General features: G+C 36.5%; 8 protein-coding genes across 8 annotated transcripts; all 8 read right to left on the minus strand.

The window, feature by feature from the left end:
- Nucleotides 1-144: 144 nt before the first annotated feature.
- Nucleotides 145-1,514, minus strand: GCK72_021170 (uncharacterized protein; the record flags this gene model as incomplete). Its single annotated transcript, XM_053734076.1, has 3 exons — nucleotides 145-360; nucleotides 731-1,376; nucleotides 1,429-1,514. 3 exons carry the CDS (start codon nucleotides 1,512-1,514, stop codon nucleotides 145-147), a joined length of 948 nt encoding a protein of 315 aa, XP_053582989.1.
- A 152-nt stretch (nucleotides 1,515-1,666) lies between these two features.
- Nucleotides 1,667-2,857, minus strand: GCK72_021171 (uncharacterized protein; the record flags this gene model as incomplete). Its single annotated transcript, XM_053734077.1, has 3 exons — nucleotides 1,667-1,888; nucleotides 1,966-2,632; nucleotides 2,685-2,857. The coding sequence occupies 3 exons, from the start codon at nucleotides 2,855-2,857 to the stop codon at nucleotides 1,667-1,669; spliced, it is 1,062 nt and encodes a 353-aa protein (XP_053582990.1).
- Nucleotides 2,858-3,098: 241 nt separating this feature from the next.
- On the minus strand, nucleotides 3,099-4,398 carry GCK72_021172 (uncharacterized protein; the record flags this gene model as incomplete). Its single annotated transcript, XM_053734078.1, has 4 exons — nucleotides 3,099-3,311; nucleotides 3,355-4,123; nucleotides 4,175-4,258; nucleotides 4,310-4,398. 4 exons carry the CDS (start codon nucleotides 4,396-4,398, stop codon nucleotides 3,099-3,101), a joined length of 1,155 nt encoding a protein of 384 aa, XP_053582991.1.
- Nucleotides 4,399-4,674: 276 nt separating this feature from the next.
- On the minus strand, nucleotides 4,675-5,672 carry GCK72_021173 (uncharacterized protein; the record flags this gene model as incomplete). Its single annotated transcript, XM_053734079.1, has 3 exons — nucleotides 4,675-4,827; nucleotides 4,901-5,534; nucleotides 5,587-5,672. 3 exons carry the CDS (start codon nucleotides 5,670-5,672, stop codon nucleotides 4,675-4,677), a joined length of 873 nt encoding a protein of 290 aa, XP_053582992.1.
- A 157-nt stretch (nucleotides 5,673-5,829) lies between these two features.
- On the minus strand, nucleotides 5,830-6,480 carry GCK72_021174 (uncharacterized protein; the record flags this gene model as incomplete). Its single annotated transcript, XM_003100496.2, has 2 exons — nucleotides 5,830-6,048; nucleotides 6,115-6,480. The coding sequence occupies 2 exons, from the start codon at nucleotides 6,478-6,480 to the stop codon at nucleotides 5,830-5,832; spliced, it is 585 nt and encodes a 194-aa protein (XP_003100544.2).
- A 4,689-nt stretch (nucleotides 6,481-11,169) lies between these two features.
- Nucleotides 11,170-13,058, minus strand: GCK72_021175 (uncharacterized protein; the record flags this gene model as incomplete). Its single annotated transcript, XM_053734080.1, has 4 exons — nucleotides 11,170-11,391; nucleotides 12,059-12,223; nucleotides 12,284-12,920; nucleotides 12,973-13,058. 4 exons carry the CDS (start codon nucleotides 13,056-13,058, stop codon nucleotides 11,170-11,172), a joined length of 1,110 nt encoding a protein of 369 aa, XP_053582993.1.
- A 426-nt stretch (nucleotides 13,059-13,484) lies between these two features.
- Nucleotides 13,485-17,767, minus strand: GCK72_021176 (uncharacterized protein; the record flags this gene model as incomplete). The annotated part of the gene is made up of 5 exons (XM_053734081.1): nucleotides 13,485-13,706; nucleotides 14,238-14,856; nucleotides 17,101-17,184; nucleotides 17,307-17,507; nucleotides 17,577-17,767. 5 exons carry the CDS (start codon nucleotides 17,765-17,767, stop codon nucleotides 13,485-13,487), a joined length of 1,317 nt encoding a protein of 438 aa, XP_053582994.1.
- Nucleotides 17,768-18,636: 869 nt separating this feature from the next.
- On the minus strand, nucleotides 18,637-19,808 carry GCK72_021177 (uncharacterized protein; the record flags this gene model as incomplete). The annotated part of the gene is made up of 4 exons (XM_053734082.1): nucleotides 18,637-19,153; nucleotides 19,204-19,350; nucleotides 19,395-19,553; nucleotides 19,603-19,808. 4 exons carry the CDS (start codon nucleotides 19,806-19,808, stop codon nucleotides 18,637-18,639), a joined length of 1,029 nt encoding a protein of 342 aa, XP_053582995.1.
- Between the last annotated feature and the right edge of the window lie 120 nt (nucleotides 19,809-19,928).

Here is a 19,928-nt window from a genome sequence, read left to right on the forward strand (position 1 = left end):
TTTTTCGTCAAAAAAGAGCAAATGACTACAATTTATTGACAGATTCTATTTATTGTTTTCTAAACCAGAACAAACTAAAAGTTCACGGAATCAAAAACAAAAAACAACATTTAACATCAATTCTATCAAAAACAGAACAAAAAATTACAAACTCTTCTTCGATATTATCATTTTCTGTTGATCATAATCCAATTTGAACTCCAACATCTGGTTTGAATCGTCAGGAATCTTGTAGTTGTAGAGGAGAACGTCTTCATCTCCGGTATCGACTTGCTCACAGAACGATTCTAGGTATTCAGAGCTGTCGTCGAGATCTGATTCGACAGTGCATGACTCGAAGTTGGTAGACGTGGAGAATAACTGTAATGAAGAAATTGATGAATTGACGTCCATAACATTTGAAAATAATCAGACTTGCTAGATTCCGGGCCGGGCCGGTCGGCCCGGATTTGAATTTTTGAACTTTCTCCACTACAATTTTTTGTCGAAAAATTTATTTTCTGAAAATTTTTCATATTTTTCCTCAAGTATATTTTTCAACAACCTTCGAAACCTACAAAAAGTTGTTCTTAAGAAATATTTTTCAAAAAAAATCGGGAAATTTTCGAAAAAAAAATTTGAATTTTTTTCAGTACTGAACTTCCGGGCCGGGCCAGGCCCTAGAAATTTTAATTCCGCCCCGGCCCGTTGCAAGTCTGAAAATAATCATTGCAGTAATAAAACAACTAACATCTCTGAGGTTTATCAAGAATTGCTCTGTGACATCCCACTCTAAGATCACAAAACGTTTGAAATGCATGAGAAATTCGGATGGGAAGTAATGGAAACAATAGTGAGCAGTGAGTTGTTCCGCTTGTTTCCATTGCTCCAGACTTGCGACTTGTCTGACTTTTTCCAGTGCCCAATCGTCATCCACGTATACTCCGTCAATTTCGATATTCACGAGCGCTTTCGGTTTGAGAAAGGGGAGAATCGATAGAAGAAATTCCGGACTTCCCGCACGGAATGTCAATGTTTTGACGTGTATTTGATGGTTCATCTGTTTCAGAAGGCTCTTCAAACTGAATGAATTCATTACATCAATGTAGTAATAGCCGACTGTCAGCACATCCAATCGCAATTTTGGATTATTCAGTGCAATCGACACATCATTCAAAGCGATTTTCTCATGATCGTCGCTTCTGATAAAGCATCCCTTATAATTGAAACCAAATGCATTCTTCTCATCAAAGTTCATGCCTGCATACACAACGTTTTTGCCGTTATACACACAAAAGATATACAAATCTCTCGGATTGATCTCGATCGATTTGTATGCAATTTTCTGTTTATCGACAAGAGAACGCAGGTCTTTCGACACTTTTCGGAGAGCCAATCTGAAATTTCAAATAAATTCAATTTGTTGCGAACGATTTCTGAATTACTCACTGCTCTTTGAGATCACATTTCTCAATGATTTTCCCAATTGCATCGGTGGGCAAATTAGAGAATTCGAGGGTAGATGTAGTCGACATATTTCGAAAGCTTCTGAAATTGTAGTGAAAATCTATAAGAAAGAAAATAATTTAACTGAGATAATTACAGCGTTTCGAACGCTTCACGGAGAAAAGAAAAGGAACAATTCTAATCAACTTTCATAACAATAACAACAGAAACAACAAAAAAATCAAAAATTCTTCTTCTCGATATCAATTTGGTATTCATTATAGTCTACTTTAAATTCAAAAATCTTGCTCGAATTTTCAGGAATTTTAAAGTGGTAGAGGACGACGGACGGATCTCCAGATTTCATTCTTTCACAGACAGATTCGAGGTATTCAGTGCAGCTGGCGAGAATACCGTATGTACCGACAGTGCATGACTGGAAGTTGGTAGACGTGGAGAATAACTGCAATAAAGAAATTGATAAATTGACATCCATAAAATACGAAAGAAATCATTTGTTTACTGGAAAAAAAAACTTACATCTCTGAGATTTATCAAGAAATCCTCGTTCAAACCACTTGTAAAAAAATCAAAACGTTTGAAATGCGTGAGAAATTCCAATGGGAAGAGATTTAAAGGGTCTAGAGTGAGTTCTTCCGCTTGCTTCCATTGCTCCAGATTCGCGATTTTCTTGACGCATTTCAATGCTTGCTCCGGTACCCAATCGTCAGGGTCTTCTACGAAAACTCCAATATTCACGAGTTCCTTCGGTTTCAAGCAGGGAAGAATCGATAGAAGATTCTTATGAATATCTTCCGGAACATTCGCTTCGATTTTAATTTTTTTGACGTGTATTTGATGATTCAGATGTTGCAGAAGGCTATTCAATCTGAATCGATTCATTTTATCATTGGACTGAAAGCCGACTGTCAGTTCATCCAATCGCAATTTTGGATTATTCAGTGCAATCGATAAATCATTCAAAGCGATTTTCACGTAATCTTCGCCTCTAATAGTGCAAGATCCCTTATAATCGAAACCAAGTTGCTTATTCTCATCCCAATTCTCGCTTGCAAACACAACCTTTTTGTCGTTGTACCAACAAAGGATATACGAATCCATCAGATCAATGTGGATCGATTTGTACGCAATCTTCTGTTTATCGACGAGAGAACGCAGGTCTTTCGACACTTTTCGGAGAGTCAATCTAAAATTTCGAATTAATTTAGTTTGTTCCGAGCGGTTTCTGGGTTGCTCACTGCTCTTTGAGATCACATTTCTCAATGATTTTCTCGATAGCATCATTATGCAAATTGGATAATTCGAGGTTTGAGATAATCGACCCAATATCGTAATCCAGATCGAATTCTCCACGTGAAAATCGATAATACCAGAACTCAAATTCCTTGAATTTGATAGCTTCGTTTCCCATTACTTCACAGAAACTGTTATAAGTTTCGAAAACGGGTTTTCCGCGGAAATATTCGAACAGAATGCATTTTCGCAAAGATTTGGGAGAGGTGAGTTGGTCCATGAGTTCTGGAAATTTGGAAGATAAACATGTAAACTCGAGAGAAAATAAAGTGGTGCGCTAAGAACGCTTCACGGAATAAAGAAAAAGAATGCTAAACAAAATTTCATAAGAATAACAACAGAAACAACAACAAGAAAAATTACAAGCTCTTCTTCGAAATTATAATTTTCCGTTGATTGTAGTCTAATTTAAATTCCAAAATCTTTCTCGAATCTTCAAGAATCTTGAAGCGATAGATGACTTCTTCTCCAGATTCCACTTTTTCACAGAACGATTCGAGGTATTCAGAGCAGGTTTGGAAATTGGGTGAAGTGATAGTGCATAACTCGAAGTTGGTCGATTCGGAGAAGATCTGGAAGGAAATTAGTGATAGACTGTCTTTAACAACTGCTAACCTCTCGCAAATGAATCAATCTCTCCCGATCGAGAATACAATCCGTGAAATGAAATCTTTTGAAATGAATGAGATCTTCATCATAGAAGTAATCCCAATTGTATTTCAAATGCAACTCCTCCGCCTCTTTCCATTGCTCCAATTCGGTAATTTCATAAATGTCATCCTTCAAGAAACAAGCTCTCCGATAATTGGTTTTTGCTCTTTCATGAGCTTCGCTTGGTTCAACTCCAGGCGCCGGGCTAGTGGGCCTCTCGACATTCAACTCTTCGCGTTTCAGATAAAAACCCGGAATTGCAATGGATTTCAGGTATCCTGGCTGGAAGCAATTGAGAATGTATTCGACATCATTGAAGTCCGGGCGGAAAGTATCGATTTGCAGCTTTTCAACATGAACTCTGCTTCCAATAGATTCGAGAGCCCCAATGAGCTCCCTGAAAATCTCAATTAATTTCTTGACTTTCTTTTCTTTCTTCATTCTATTGTTAGGCTCTTTGCACTCAATTTTGAGAAAATCCAATCGAAGTTTCCGATTTCTCATCGGAAATTTCCAATCTTGAAGTGCCAATTTCCCATAGTCCTTATCGAATACCCTGATGACATTATCAACATTGTATCTGATATATTTTGTCCTCGAATACACAACTAATTGGTCATCAAATCTGCATTCAATATAATCCGAATGCCAAGTCATTTCAATCGATTTCAGGGAACATCTCATGGAATCAACGACTGATTTGATATCACGACACACTTTTCGGACAGTCAATCTAAAATTATTTGAATTCTCATTTTAAAAAATATTGCATTATTGCACTCACTGCTCTATATAGCACAATTTTTCCAATACTTTCTCAATGACACACGTCGGCAGCTGACAGAAATCACGAGTTTTTGGCTCCGATCTGAAATTTTTTGAACTACAAATTGTCAAAGGAGCGCACTTCGTCTCCTACCTGATATCGTAATCTAGATCGAATTCTCCGCGAGAAAATCGATTGTACCAAATCTCGAACTCCTTGTATTTGATAGCTTCGGATCCCATCACTTCACAGAAACTATTATAAGTTTCGAAAACTGATTTTCCGCGGAAAAATTCAAAAAGAATGCATTTTCGCAAGCTTCTGGGAGAGGTGAGTTGGTCCATGAGTGCTAAAAAAGAAATGAAAATTTAAAAAAAAAAGGAAAATGTGTAAAAAGTATGGTCTTCAGCAATTGAAATGCTGTGAGAAAATAAGAAAAATCAACAGTTTTCATTTCATTTCAAGAAAAAAACAACAATTTTAACAAAAACAACAAAATAAGGAAAAAAACATTTCAGTCAACGTTTTTTGATAATCAGAACCCCTTCATTATAGTCAATCTCATCTCCGGTATCGACTTTTTCACAGAACGATTCTAGGTAATCAGAGCAGTCCTCGAGACCTAATGCTTCGACAGTGCATGACTCGAAGTTGGTAGACGTGGAGAATAACTGTAATGAAGAAATTAATAAATTGACAACCATAACAAGCGAAAATAATCATTGCAGTAATAAAACAACTAACATCTGTGAGATTCATCAAGAATTGCTCTGTGGCATCCCACTCTAAGATCACAAAACGTTTGAAATGTATGAGAAATTCGGATGGGAAGTAATCGAAACAATGTCGAGTGGTGAGTTGTTCCGCTTGCTTCCATTGCTCCAGACTCGCGACTTGTCTGACTTTTTCCAGTGCCCAATCGTCACGATAGTATAATCCGTCAATATCGATATTCACAAGGACTTTCGGTTTGAGATAGGGAAGAATAGATAGAAGATATTCAGAGGATCCCGCACGGAGTATAAATGTTTTGACGTGTATTTGAGGATTCAGACTATTCAGAAGCAATCTGAATCGATTCATCATATCAGGGGAGTGATCGACTGTCAGGTATAGGTCATCCAATCGCAATTTTGGATTTTTCAGTGCAATCGACAAATCATTCAAAGCGATTTTCACGTAATCATCGTTACAGATAATGGAGGTTTCGATAGGCATGTTATACTTATCCAATTTATCGCCATCATACTTAACGTTTTTGTCGTTGTACACACAAAAAATATGCGAATCTGTCAGATCAATCTCGATCGATTTGTATGCACTTTTCTGTTCATCGACAAGAGAACGCAGGTCTTTCGACACTTTTCTGAGAGTCAATCTGAAAATTCGAATAAATTTTGTTTGTTTTAAGCAGTTTCTGGGTTACTCACTGCTCTTTGAGATCACATTTCTCAATGATTTTCCCAATTATATCGGTGGGCAAATTGGAGAATTCCAGGGCAGACGTAGTTGACATATTTCGAAAGCTTCTGAGAATATTGTGAAAATCTATAAGAAAGAGAATAATACAAGAAAGATAATTGCAGCGTTTCGAACGCTTCACAAAATAAAGAAAATGAACAATTCCAATTAACATTTCATTAGAATAACAACAGAAACAACCACAAGAAAAATCAAAAATTCTTCTTCTCGATAACCATTACGTATTCATTGTAGTCAATTTTAAACTCAAAAAACTTTCTCGAATTGTCAGAAATTTTGAAGTGGAAGAGGAAGATGGACGGATCTCCTGATTCCACTTCCTCACAGAACGATTCGAGGTGTTCAGTGCAGTCGGCGAGATCGTATGAATCGATAGTGCATGACTCGAAGTTGGTAGATGTGGAGAAAAACTGTAATGAAGAAATTGACATCCATAACATTCGAGAGAAATAATTTGTTTACTGGAAAAAACTAACATCTCTGAGATTTATCAAGAAATCCTCTCTCAAACCACTTGCAAGAATCACAAAACGTTTGAAATGCATGAGAAATTCCGATGGGAAGTCATCGAAACAATCTTGAGTAGTGAGTTCTTCCGCTTGCTTCCATTGTTCCAGATTCGCGATTTTCCTGACTGTTTTCAATGCTTCTTCCGGTTCCCGATCGTCAAGGTCTTCTACGAAAACTCCAATATTCCCGAGTTCCTTCGGTTTCAAGCAGGGAAGAATCGATAGAAGATTCTTCTGAAGAGATTCAGGCGATTCCGCATGGACAAACAGTTTTTTGACGTGTATTTGGTGATTCAGATCTGGCAGAAGGCTATTCAATCCGAATAGTCTCATTCTATCATTGGAGTAATAGCTGACTGTCAGCACATTCAATCGCAATTTTGGATTTTTCAGTGCAATCGACAAATCATTCAAAGCGATTTTCTCATAATCTTCGCTTCAACGAATGCATTCGTCAGTAACGATACGCACGCCCTTCTTATCCCAATTCTCGCTTGAATACACAACTCTTTTGTCGTTATACCAACAAATGATATACGAATCCATCAGATCAATCTGGATCGATTTGTACGCAATTTTCTGTTTATCGACAATAGTTCGCAGATCTTTCGACACTTTTCGGAGAGTCAATCTGAAATTTAAAATAAATTTAGTTTGTTAGGGAGCGGTTTTTGGCTGCTCACTGCTCTTTGAGATCACATTTCTCAATGATTTTCTCGATAGCATCATTATGCAAATTGGATAATTCGAGGTCTGAGATAATCGACCCAACATCGTAATCCAAATCGAATTCTCCACGTGAAAATCGATAATACCAGAACTCAAATTCCTTGAATTTGATAGCTTCTTTTCCCATCACTTCACAGAAGCTATTATAAGTATCGAAAACGGCTTTTCCGCGGAAAAATTCGAACAGAATGCATGTTCGCAAAGATTTGGGAGAGGTGAGTTGGTCCATGAGTTCTGGAAATTTTGCATTTTCTAAATAAGTAAGATAAACATGTAAACTCGAGAGAATATAAAGTGGTGCGCTAAAAACGCATAAGAATTAAGAAAATAAACAATTAAAAGAAACATTTTATAACAATAACAACAGAAACAACAACAATTAAAAAAAATCAAATGTTCTTCTTTTCGATAACGAGTGCACATGGATAATACTCCACCAATTTAAATTCCAAAATCTTGTTCGAATCGTCAAGAATCTTGTAGCGGTAGATGACTTCTCTTCCAGCTCCCACTTTTTCACAGAACGATTCTAGGTATTCAGAGCATTTTTAGATTTGGAGATGGAAATTGGGTGAAGTGATAGTGCATAACTCGAAGTTGGTGGATTCGGAGAAGATCTGGAATGAAGGAAATTAGTGATGGACAGGCTTGGTCGGAGAAAAATTTTCGGAGAATCGGAGAATCGAAATTTTCTCCGAAAAAAAAGTCGGAGAATCGGATATCCGACTTTTTCTCCTACTTTTTTCTCGGAGAATCGGAGAACTTCGGATAATTTCGTGGAATCCGAAAATGTTCCCAAAAAAGGCTTCTAAAACGAATTTTCTGTTGCGTTTTTCAGAATTCACCTTTCTAAAACATGTTTAATCATCATTAAAAGCTTTTACCAGTAAAAATACAACAAAAACAGAGTTTGGAGTGTCGTCGTCTTCGGTATTCTCCAAAATTCTCCGACTTTTTTTTCGGAGAATCGGAGAATTTCTCAATTTCTCAGTATCCGATTCTCCGACTCCGACCATGCCTGGTGATGGGCAGTCTGAAACAACTGCTAACCTCTTTCAAATGAATCAATCTCTCCCGATCGAGAATACAATCCGTGAAATGAAATCTTTTGAAATGAATGAGATCTTCATCATAGAAGTAATCCCAATTATATTTCAAATGCAACTCCTCCGCCTTTTTCCATTGATCCAATTCGGTAATTTCATAAATTTGATCCTTCAAGAAACAAGCTCTCCGATAATTGGATTTTGCTCTTTTATAAGCTTCGCTTGGTTCAACTCCAGGCGCCGGGCTAGTGGGCCTCTCGACATTCAACTTTTCGCGTTTCAGATCAAACCCCGGCATTACGATGGATTTCAGGTATCCTGGCTGGAGGCGATTGAGAATATATTCGACATCATCGAAGTACGGGCGGAAAGTATCGATTTGCAACGTTTGAACATGAACTCTGCTTCCAATAGATTCGAGAGCCCCAATGAGCTCCCTGAAAATCTCAATTAATTTCTTGACTTTCTTTTCTTTCTTCATTCTATTGTTAGGCTCTTTGCACTCAATTTTGAGAATATCCAATCGAAGTTTCCGATTTCTCATCGGAAATTTCCAATCTTGAAGTGCCAATTTCCCATAGTCCTTATCGAATACCCTGATGACATTATCAACATTGTATCTGATATATTTTTTCCTCGAATACACAACTAATTGATCATCAAATCTGCATTCAATATAATCCGAATGCCAAGTCATTTCAATCGATTTCAGGGAACATCTCATGGAATCAACGACTGATTTGAGATCACGACACACTTTTCGGACAGTCAATCTAAAATTATTTGAATTCTCATTTTAAAAAATATTGCATTATTGCACTCACTGCTCTATATAGCACAATTTTTCCAATACTTTCTCAATGACACACGTCGGCAGCTGACAGAAATCACGAGTTTTTGGCTCCGATCTGAAATTTTTTAAAACTATGAATTGTCAAAGGAGCGCACTTCGTCTCCTACCTGATATCGTAATCTAGATCGAATTCTCCGCGAGAAAATCGATCATACCAAGTCTCGAACTCCTTGAATGTGATAGCTTCAGATCCCATCACTTCACAGAAACTATTATAAGTTTCGAAAACTGATTTTCCGCGGAAAAATTCAAAAAGAATGCATTTTCGCAAGCTTCTGGGAGAGGTGAGTTGGTCCATGTGTGCTAAAAAAGAAATGAAAATTTAAAAAAAGGAAAATGTGTAAAAAGTATAGTTTTCAGCGATTGAAACGCAGTGAGAAAAATAAGAAAAATCAACAGTTTTCATTTCATTTCAAGAAAAACAACAACAAAAAAATAAGGACAAGACATTTCAGTCAACGTTTTTTGATAATCAGAACCCCTTCATCATAGTCAACTTTGAACACCAAATACTTGTTAGAATTGGGAATCTTGAAATGGTAGAAGAGAATATTTGGATCTTCGAATTCCTCTTTTTCACAAAATGATTCGAGATAATGAGAGGCGTTGCGAAGATCGGGTGATTTGTGCATAATGCATTCCTCGAAGTTTATTGATTTGGAGAACATCTGGAAAGTTGAAATTTGTGAGCTGTATAGCTTGATAATGGTATCCTAAAATTTATATTACACCAGAACTAACGGGTCGGAACGCTGCTCGCTTAAAACTCAATATTCTGAAAAATTTACCAAAAGGTCTTCATTATAGGTCTAGGCGCCGGCACGGCCCGTTTTGCATGTATGATCACTAAAATACGCTTTCTGAAACCGTTGTATAACTGCTAACCTCTTTCAAATGAAGCAATCTCTCGCGATCAATATTACACCGCTCCAAATAGAATCTTTTGAAATGAATCAAATCCTTGTCCGAAAAATAATCCCAGTTGAAATACAACCACAACCACTCCGCTCTCTTCCATTGCTCCAGTGAAGTAATTTTGGAGATTTTCCTTTTGATGGAACACGCTTTCAGAAAATTGGATACGGCAGTTTCGTAAGCCTCGTCTGAACTATCAATTGGAAGAGTGACGTTCAATTGATCACGTTTCAGTTTAAAGTCTGGAATTTGGATGGCAAAGAGGAATCCTGGCTCAAGATGTGAGAGAATACATTCCATATGATTGAAGTTTGGATGGAAAGAATAGATTTGCAGAACTCGAGCATGAATTCTTATATGAATCGAATCGAGAGCCTCCCTGAGCTCCGTGAAAAACTCTCCCAATTTTTCGACTTTCGTGTCCTCCTTCATTTCATTGTTAGGCTCTTTGCATTGAAATCCAAGACCATCCAATCGATGTTTCTGATTATTCATCGGAAATTTCCAGTCTTGAAGAGCCAATTTCGTATAGTCGTTATCGACTACTCTAATAATGACATCATCATCAATATTGATACTTTTCCTCAAGGATGTGCCAATGGAGGCGCTGAAAGAGTTCAAATTGTGCAAAAATGCGTCGAGAGAGAGTGCGTCTCTCCAATTCGCACATTCTTTCTCATCGCATTTTCGAACTTCTTGAAAGAATCCGAGGCGCTCAACGCCACCCGGGCACAAACCTGCTATTTCTCCTCGAATACACTACTAATTGATTATCAAACCGACATTCAATATGATCTGAGTGCCATACCATTTTAATCGATTTCAGGGAAAATCTCATGGAATCAACGACTGATTTGAGATCACGACACACTTTTCGGACAGTCAATCTGAAAATTATTTGAATTGTCATTAAAAAGAAACATTGCATTATTTCACTCACTGCTCTTTATAGCACAGTTTTTCCAATACTTTCTCAATGACACAAGTCGGGAGCTGACAGAAATCGACGGTTTTTAGTTCCGATCTGAAATTTTTTAAACTAAAAATTGTCAAAGGAGCGCACTTCCTCTTCTACCTGATATCGTAATCCAATTCGAATTCTCCACGAGAAAATCGATCATACCAAGTCTCGAACTCCTTGAATTTGATTGCTTCGTATCCCATCACTTCACAGAAATTATGATAAGTTTCAGTAAATGGTTTTCCGCGAAGAAATTGGAATAGAATGCATGAGCGCAAGTTTCTGGGATGTGTCAGTTGCTCCATGTGTTCTAAAAAAAAGAAAAACATTTCAAAAAAATCAAAAAAAAATTGATTAAAATACAGTTTTCGGCGATTAAAACGCTGTAAAATATGAGGAAAAAACATCAGGTTTTCTATTTTAAAAAGTTTAACAAACAATAAAAAGAAATTTTAAAAAAGAACAGAGAAAAACCAAAAAAGGTGAACAACAACAACAATAACAGAAATCTCAATAATTTAGAGCATTTCCATGTATGAAACACGACGAATTTCGATGTGATCCATCCAGAATTCGTAGATCAAAACGTCGGTAGAGTCTGGGATGAGATATTGATAGAATACTGGAAGATAATTGCCCGGTTCCAGACGAAGACCCAATTCGACGGCGAGTTCTTCGATGAGTGGAAGGTAGACGCACTCGATGTTACAGTGTTTGAAAGTTGGAGAACGGGAGAATATCTGGAAGAAATTAGGGGTAATTAGGTGTTAATTGAGGGTAATTTGTGTAGGCGTGGCTTAATCAGAAAAAGTTAACTCAGAAAAAGTCAACTTCGAAAGTAGGGGATTTTTGCGAATTTTCGCAAATTTTGAAGTGAAAATAAGATTTTTCGCACTGAAATTAGCAATTTTTAAGCTATCACACCACCAAAACTGTAGCAAACACGCTCCACCGCACACTAACATTTCTCAAGCTGAACAGGGTGTCCATAGTGAGACAGTAGAACTTGAATCCACACAAAACGGCGTCGGAGATTCGATCGAAGAGAAAGAATCCAGTGCAACGACTGATTTAAGATCACTTTTAAAGGCGGGAACTCTGGAGGAAATCGATGTTGCTCACTGCTCTTTGAGATCACATTTCTCAATGATTTTCCCAATTGTATCGGTGGGCAAATTTGAGAATTCCAGGGCAGAGGTAGTCGACATTTTCGAGAACTTCTGAAATTATAATGAAAATCTATAAAGAAAAGGAATAAGATAACTAAGATAATTACAGAGTTTCAAACGCTTCAAGGAATAAAGAAAAGCAACAATTCTAATCAACATTTCATAAAAATAACAACAGAAACAATAAGGAGAAAAATCAAAAATTCTTCTTCTCAATAACAATTAGATTAAAGTCTACTTTAAACTCCAAAACTTTGTTCGAATCGTCAGGAATCTTGAAACGGTAGATGACTTCTTCTCCAGATTCCACCTTTTCACAGAACGATTGGAGGAATTCAGACCTGTTTTCGTCATTATTTGATTGAACAGTGCATGATTGGAAGTTGGTAGACGTGGAGAATAACTGCAATAAAGAAATTGATAACATACGAAAATTATGATTTGTTTAATGAAAATAACTAACATCTCTGAGATTCATCAAGAAATCCTTGTCGAAAAACCCTCTTAAAATCACAAAACGTTTGAAATGCATGATAAATTCGGCTGGGAAGAAACCGACATCAAATCCAGTAGTGAGTTGCTCCGCTTGCTTCCACTGTTCCAGACACGAGATTTTTCTGATACTTTCCGCTCCTTCTTTTGATGCCCAATCTTCAGTGTCTTCTCCTCCTAAAACTTCAATATTCACAAGCACTTTCGGTTTGAAAAAGGGGAGAGTCGATAGAAGAAATTCCGGATTTCCTATCAATGTTTCGACGTGTATTTGGTGATTCAGACTATTCAGAAGCAATCTGAATCGATTAATTCTATCATCGGAGAAGTCGCAGAATCTCAGGTATAGGTCATCCAATCGCAATTTTGGATTTTTCAGTGCAATCGACAAATCATTCAAAGCGATTTTCACATAATCATCGCTTCTGATGACGGAGACTCCATTAGTCATATAACTATTCCAATTCCCGCTTGTATACACAACATCTTTGTCGTTGTACACACAAGAGATAAACAAATCATTCGAAATGATCTCGATCGATTTGTATGCAAGTTTCTGTTCATCGACAAGGGAACGCAGGTCTTTCGACACTTTTCGGAGAGTCAATCTGAAATTTCGAATAAATTTTATTTGTTCTTAGCGGTTATTTGATTACTCACTGCTCTTTGAGATCACATTTCTCAATGATTTTCCCAATTGCATCGGTGGGCAAATTGGAGAATTCGACGGTAGAGGTAGTCGACATATTTCGAGAACTTCTGAAATTATATTATGTGTTTTATGAATTCAATTTTTTCTGTGCAAGGAACGTTCGCCCCGCCCCTTCGCGGCGGCCACGCCCATTTCTTGCGGCAGTTTTCAAAAATTGAACGCAGCTTTGAAATGGAAGAGGGCGTGGCTGCCGCGTGGGGGCGGGGCGAGCCTTCCTTGCTCAGAAAAAATTGAATTCATAATAGTTGGTCCATGAGTTTTTAAAATGAAGGAAAAATAAACAAAATCTGAAAAATGCATAGAAAAATAATGTTTTCGCGATTGAAACGCTCAAAAATATGATAAAAACAACAAGTTTTCTACTTTAAAAAGTTTAACAAACAATAAAGAGAAATTTAAAAAAGGAACAGAGAAAAACCAAAAAAGGGTGAACAACAACAATAACAGAAATCTCAAGAATTTAGAGCATTTCCATGTATGAAACACGACGAATTTCGATGTGATCCATCCAGAACTCGTAGATCAAAACGTCGGTAGAGTCTGGGATGAGATATTCATAGAATACTGGAAGATAATTGCCCGGTTCCAGACGAAGACCCAATTCGACGGCGAGTTCTTCGATGAGTGGAAGGTAGACGCACTCGATGTTACAGTGTTTGAAAGTTGGAGAGCGCGAGAATATCTGGAAGTAATTAGGGGTAATTAGGAGTTAATTAAGGGGTAATTGAGGTAATTTTCGTAGGCGTGGCTTAATTTAGCGCAAAAATTTCGAAATTTTCGTATTTTTGAAGGAGCTTCAAGAATTCATACTTGTCAAGACCTGGCTTCAGAAAATTAACCAATTTTTAGATTTTATTTTCGACATTGTTCAAATTTTTCATTGAAAATGTGAACATTTCTGATGATTTTGAAGAATTTCTTCTAATTCTGAATGATAGTCGAAAATTTGGCTAAATTTCAACAATTTCGAGAAAAAATTGAAATATGAACTATGGCAGCAAGTGAGCAGAAAACCAGGTTTCATTAGTGAAATTTACGTTTTTCTTCGACAAAAATCAGTCGGAATATCAAAAAAGTCAATTTCGAAAGTAGGGGATTTTTGCCGAATTTTCGCAACTTTTGAAGTGAAATAGACAATTTTTTGCTAAAAATATCAAATTTTCGCGCATCCCACCCCCAAAACTATTGCAAACCCGCTCTACCGCACACTAACGTTTCTCAAGCTGAACAACGTGTCCATAGTGAGACAGTAGAACTTGAATCCACACAAAACGGCGTCGGAGATTCGATCGAAGAGAAAGAATCCAGTGGAGAACATGATTCTGACAAGTTTCGCCTTGTTGTACTGATCCATTTGTATGATATTATAGGTTCCGAAATTCTGCATCCAGAATATATCGATCCCATAAATATCGATTTCCTCGAGAATTCCCGCCTTCAAAAATGGGAGAATCGCGTGAACTTGAGCCTCATTGGACACTTTCAATGTTATTTTTCTGACTGAAAGCTGATGATTCAACGATTTTATTTCATTTTTGATCTGCTCAGCGAACCATCTCATCTCTCTATCCTTCTCCCAATGATAACTAATCTCGAGACTTTCCAAATGAAGTTTCGGATTTCTGAGAGCAACCATAATATCTCGGAGTGCTCCACGCAATGGTTCATAGAGACAAGTGCTGACGATGGATGTATTACGGTAGCAGATATTCAAATCGTTGAATGACACTGAAATCCAATTGTCGTCGCATATCATCTCGATCGATTCGTAGAGTGGAGTACGTTCAGAGATGACTGAACGAAGGCCACGGGACACTTTTTCAAGACAGATGCTGGAAAAAGTGTGTGATTTTTTAAATTAAAAATTAGATGTTTAAGTTTCGCCAAGAGCTATAAAGTGGGCGGAGCTTAAGTCAGTGCTGATGGAATTGAACGAACATTTTTATTCTGACGCCACGAAATATTTGAAAAGTGATTATTTGAAAAGTGGGCGTGGTTTAGAAGTAGGCGGAGCTTACATGGAATGTACTTTGATTGCCCCCCCTAAAGTACCGATTTTTTTTGCTCATTCGATGAGTTTTGCGAAGAATGTATGAGCCATAACGGGTTTTTCTGTGACGTGACCTGGTTTTTGAGAAATTGAGATTTTTCGAAAAAAAAGTTTTTTTTCGAAATTTTTAAAAAATCATATTTTTTCTCTGTCTAGAAGTGTTATTGAAAAAAAAGGTTTATGACATAAATGTAGCAAATTTCAAGTGCTTTAAGAATAAAAATTGAATTTGTTCAAAAAAAATTTTTTTGAGTGTGAAATTTTCCAAAAACTGACACCAACTCAAATTTTCGAAAATTTCAAACCGTTCTAAAAAAATTTAACGGGATTATTCATTTTTTTCCCGTTGAGGGTAAAAAGTGCAAAAGATGTACATTATTGTTATGCAAAAAAATTAGGGGGGTACCCCCCATTTACGAGAGAAATTTTGATTTGAATGCTTTTTTCAGTATACAAAAAGGGTCTGTAAGATAAGAGGTCAGAATTCTAGCAAGACATATATTTTAAGAAAACATAAAAGAAATTTTGTATTTTGATGATGCATTGTTGATTTTCTAAAGATTATCGTGCCGTCTAGTCAACTTTCCTTTTCACAAAATTTCATCAAAAATCATTAATTTTCAATGTGTTGAAACTTCAAACACTCATAACTTCTTCAAAACTGTGAGCAAAGAGTTGAAACTTCGGGAAAAAGTTTTTAAACGTGTTCTTGTTTGAAAAAAATAGTTTTGGTCTGTTTTTTGGACAAAATTTTTTTTTCGATTTTTCATTCGGTTAGAAATGGGAAAAATTTTTTTTTCCTAAAACGACCCAAGACGGTTTTCTGTTGCTTTGAAGTTTAAATTATCTTTTGAAAACATTTTAGTGTCGTTTTAGGAAAAAAAAATTTTTCCCATTTCTAACCGAAATTTCATGTGGTCCCCCCTTATGAAAAATCGAAAAAAAAATTTTGTCCAAAAAACAGACCAAAACTATTTTTTTCAAACAAGAACACGTTTAAAAACTTTTTCCCGAAGTTTCAACTCTTTGCTCACAGTTTTGAAGAAGTTATGAGTGTTTGAAGTTTCAAAACATTGAAAATTAATGATTTTTGATGAAATTTTGTGAAAAGGAAAGTTGACTAGACGGCACGATAATCTTTAGAAAATCAACAATGCATCATCAAAATACAAAATTTCTTTTATGTTTTCTTAAAATATATGTCTTGCTAGAATTCTGACCTCTTATCTTACAGACCCTTTTTGTATACTGAAAAAAGCATTCAAATCAAAATTTCTCTCGTAAATGGGGGGTACCCCCCTAATTTTTTTGCATAACAATAATGTACATCTTTTGCACTTTTCAACGGGAAAAAAATGAATAATCCCGTTAAATTTTTTTAGAACGGTTTGAAATTTTCGAAAATTTGAGTTGGTGTCAGTTTTTGGAAAATTTCACACTCAAAAAAATTTTTTTTGAACAAATTCAATTTTTATTCTTAAAGCACTTGAAATTTGCTACATTTATGTCATAAACCTTTTTTTTCAATAACACTTCTAGACAGAGAAAAAATATGATTTTTTTTAAATTTCGAAAAAAAACTTTTTTTTCGAAAAATCTCAATTTCTCAAAAACCAGGTCACGTCACAGGAAAACCCGTTATGGCTCATATATTCTTCGCAAAACTCATCAAATGAGCAAAAAAATCGGTACTTTAGGGGGGGCAATCAAAGTACATTCCATGTTAGTTTCTTTTTTATTTTCAGTTATATTGAAACTCCGCCCTTTCCCGGACCACGCCCACTTCCAGAAATGACTTTTTTTCGAGTTTTCTAGAAACTAGCTGAAAGTTGTGGTAAATGGGCGTGGCCTAAAAGTGGGCGGAGCTTAATTTCACGCGATTTTTATTCGAAACTACGTCTTTTTCTAGACCACACCCACTTCTAAACATCATATTTGCTCGAAAACAACAATAAATGTCATGATGATGCAATAATGAGCGTGGCTTTAAAGTGGGCGGAGCTAAATCTCTGAAAATCAAACTTACTGATCTCTCAACTCGGTGTAATTCAATATTTTATTGAGAGCATCGACTGGAAGTTGAGAGAAAGTCGTTGGGCGTGGATGCTTGCTGAAAAATTGATAAATTAAAAAATCGATAGGCCACGCCCCTTTTTGGCGAGAAATGTCTTGATTTTTCGAGTTTTTGATAGAAATTTCGCGCTAAATCTGTAAAATTGACCGAATCCTTACGAGATATCGTAGAACAAATCGCGTTTTCCGTTGTAGAACCAGTAGTACCAGAAATCGAAAGTCGGATACGAAATTCGGATATTTCCGACGATTTCCAACACTTTTCTGTACGATCGATCGATTGAAACGCCATTGATGACGTCATTGAGAATGCACGTACGCATCGAAAACTTGTTTGTCATCAGGAAGTCGCGGAGATTGCTGAAAAAAAGATTTGTGCTTTTTTTTGCAATTTTTGTAAAAATTTATTGTTAAATTGATGAAAATTACATTCTATTGATGGTCTCATCCCAATTCGTTTGAACTTTTTTGACAAAAATCGATTGATAATCGTCGAAAGAGATCATGTCGTTGCCGAGCATTTGGCGCATTGTCTCATAGGAGCTTTCGGCGGTTTTCCAGTTCAAAATGTCATACAAAACGCATGTTTCAATTACCGCCGACTGTTCTTCGGCTGACATTCTGAAAATTTCAGAAAAATTGAGTAAATTTAAGCTGAGAAACGCTGAAAATATGGGAAAAAGGACGAATGATTGCGTAACAGAGCATGCTCGTAACTTCCGGCACATTGTACGCAATGAACTTTTTCGCGTACCGTACTCCAAGAGAAAAATAAATGAGCGGCGCAAAGGAAACTTTGATGAATCCGGAGATAATTTCGAACAAAAATGTCATAACGAAGGAAAAATTAACAAATTAAGTTTTATTACGACAATAATTCACAATAAGGAACAAATTTAACCACAATTACACCTTGATATAGGCGTTTTTGCCCGTTTTGAGCGAGAAGAAATAGAAAAATTCTACAACACTATTTGAATAACCTGATAGCGAAACGCACAATGCTCCATGTAAAAATAACGATTCTGAAAGCGAATTCAACGCATTACGATTAATAATCGAGAAGATAACTTTTTAAAAAGTTTATAACATTAACATCAAAACACAAAGCATGAAAGAATAATAAATGCCTCAAAACCTAAAGTTTTCGAATAGAAATTTTGTTTACACTGTGACCAATTGAAAACTGAATAACAAGATTTGAATTAGGAATATAATAAGATTCTGGAGCAGTAGATGGTCGAAGAGTCAGTGCATTCTTAATTCTCTCAATATCCAAATAATCCGTAGTTTCAATTTTACACGACTCGAAGTTGAGAGATTTTGAGAGATTCTGTAAAAATGAGTAGAGAAATGCGAAAAAAGAGGGAATTACCACGCAGAGCCGATCGTTCATTGAAATTGTTTGTACATCGAAAGTTGAGAAATGAATGAAATGCTCAGCCGACAGAGTGATAAAACCACGGAGTTTGAGGTGTTTCGCCAGTTTCTACTGATCCGTTTTAACTATTCGATTCATTTCACTCATCAAACACGAGTGGTTGAGTTCCAGTTTTTTCAGGGTTCCCGGTTTGAAACATTGTAAAATTCGTTTAACATGTTTCTCGAGTGCTGACTTGATCGTGCATTGTTCTGCGTGGATTTTGGAATTCAATGAATCGATCATCTTCAGAAAAAGCATGTAATAGTTCCGAGTTGATGCATTCACATCCATTACATGATTCCAATGATGGAGAGAAGAATTCGAATCGAATCGGAATGATTTCAATCGGAGTTTCGGATTTTTCAGAAGAGCTTCTAGGTCTCGAAACACACGTTTTTCGATCAGATACAACGAGCAATGACGAAAATTTGTCAGTTCAATGGGACAAGAATCCACCAGAATCTCATTATTCGCCTCGATTTGAATGTAATCATCTCTGACAATGATCTCAATATCAGTGCATGGAGGTGGCCGTTTATCGACAATTGTTCGGAGTGAATGAGAGACAATTCGGAGATTCAGACTGAAAAATTACAATTTTGATGGGGAAAAAATCAATAATTAGTGACTCACTATGACTTCAAGTCACATCTATCCACGATTTCGGTGATTACATCTTCTGGCAAGTTGGAGAATGTAAGGCCAACATCATTATAAGTATACGGATGGGTTGCATTGAAATATTTTGAACGTTCAGTCATGATGAGGGAGTGTCGATGCCTGAAATCTTGAACATTGTTATAATTTTTTGGATATATTCTTACGCTTCGAAGTGATAGTGGTCATAACGATTGTGGTGAACACCCTTGACAACTTTACCGTTTCCGAATGCTTCACATAGATCTCTATATGAGTTTTCAGTCGATCTTCCATCAATGACGTCAGCGAGAATGCATACTTTTAAGTTTCCAACACGGTAAGTTCTGAAAAGTGTTTAGCTTTGTGGAAATTCGACTAAAAAACAATGGATACCTTCCATCTATCGCAGAATTGTAGTTCTCTTTGAGATATCGATTGAACCAATACTCATAATTTTCGTAAGAAATCGCTTCTTTTTCCAAAACTTTACACAGTTTTTCATAGATTTTATATGATTTATCGGTAGTTTTCCATTGATGAATATCGTAGACAATGAGATCTCGGAGATCGGCTGGAGAATTCAGCGGCGAATCGGCCATTTTCAGTAAGAATCTGGAAAAACACGTCGGATCAAGTTGTGCGTAATTTCTGGCGCATTGTACGCAACCAACGGTGTGCCTTTCGCTCTCCGTAGTCGTGATAAAAAAGTATTTGAGAGA

Source organism: Caenorhabditis remanei, chromosome V (genome assembly GCF_010183535.1).
Source record: "Caenorhabditis remanei strain PX506 chromosome V, whole genome shotgun sequence".
Taxonomy (NCBI): Eukaryota; Metazoa; Nematoda; class Chromadorea; order Rhabditida; family Rhabditidae; genus Caenorhabditis; species Caenorhabditis remanei.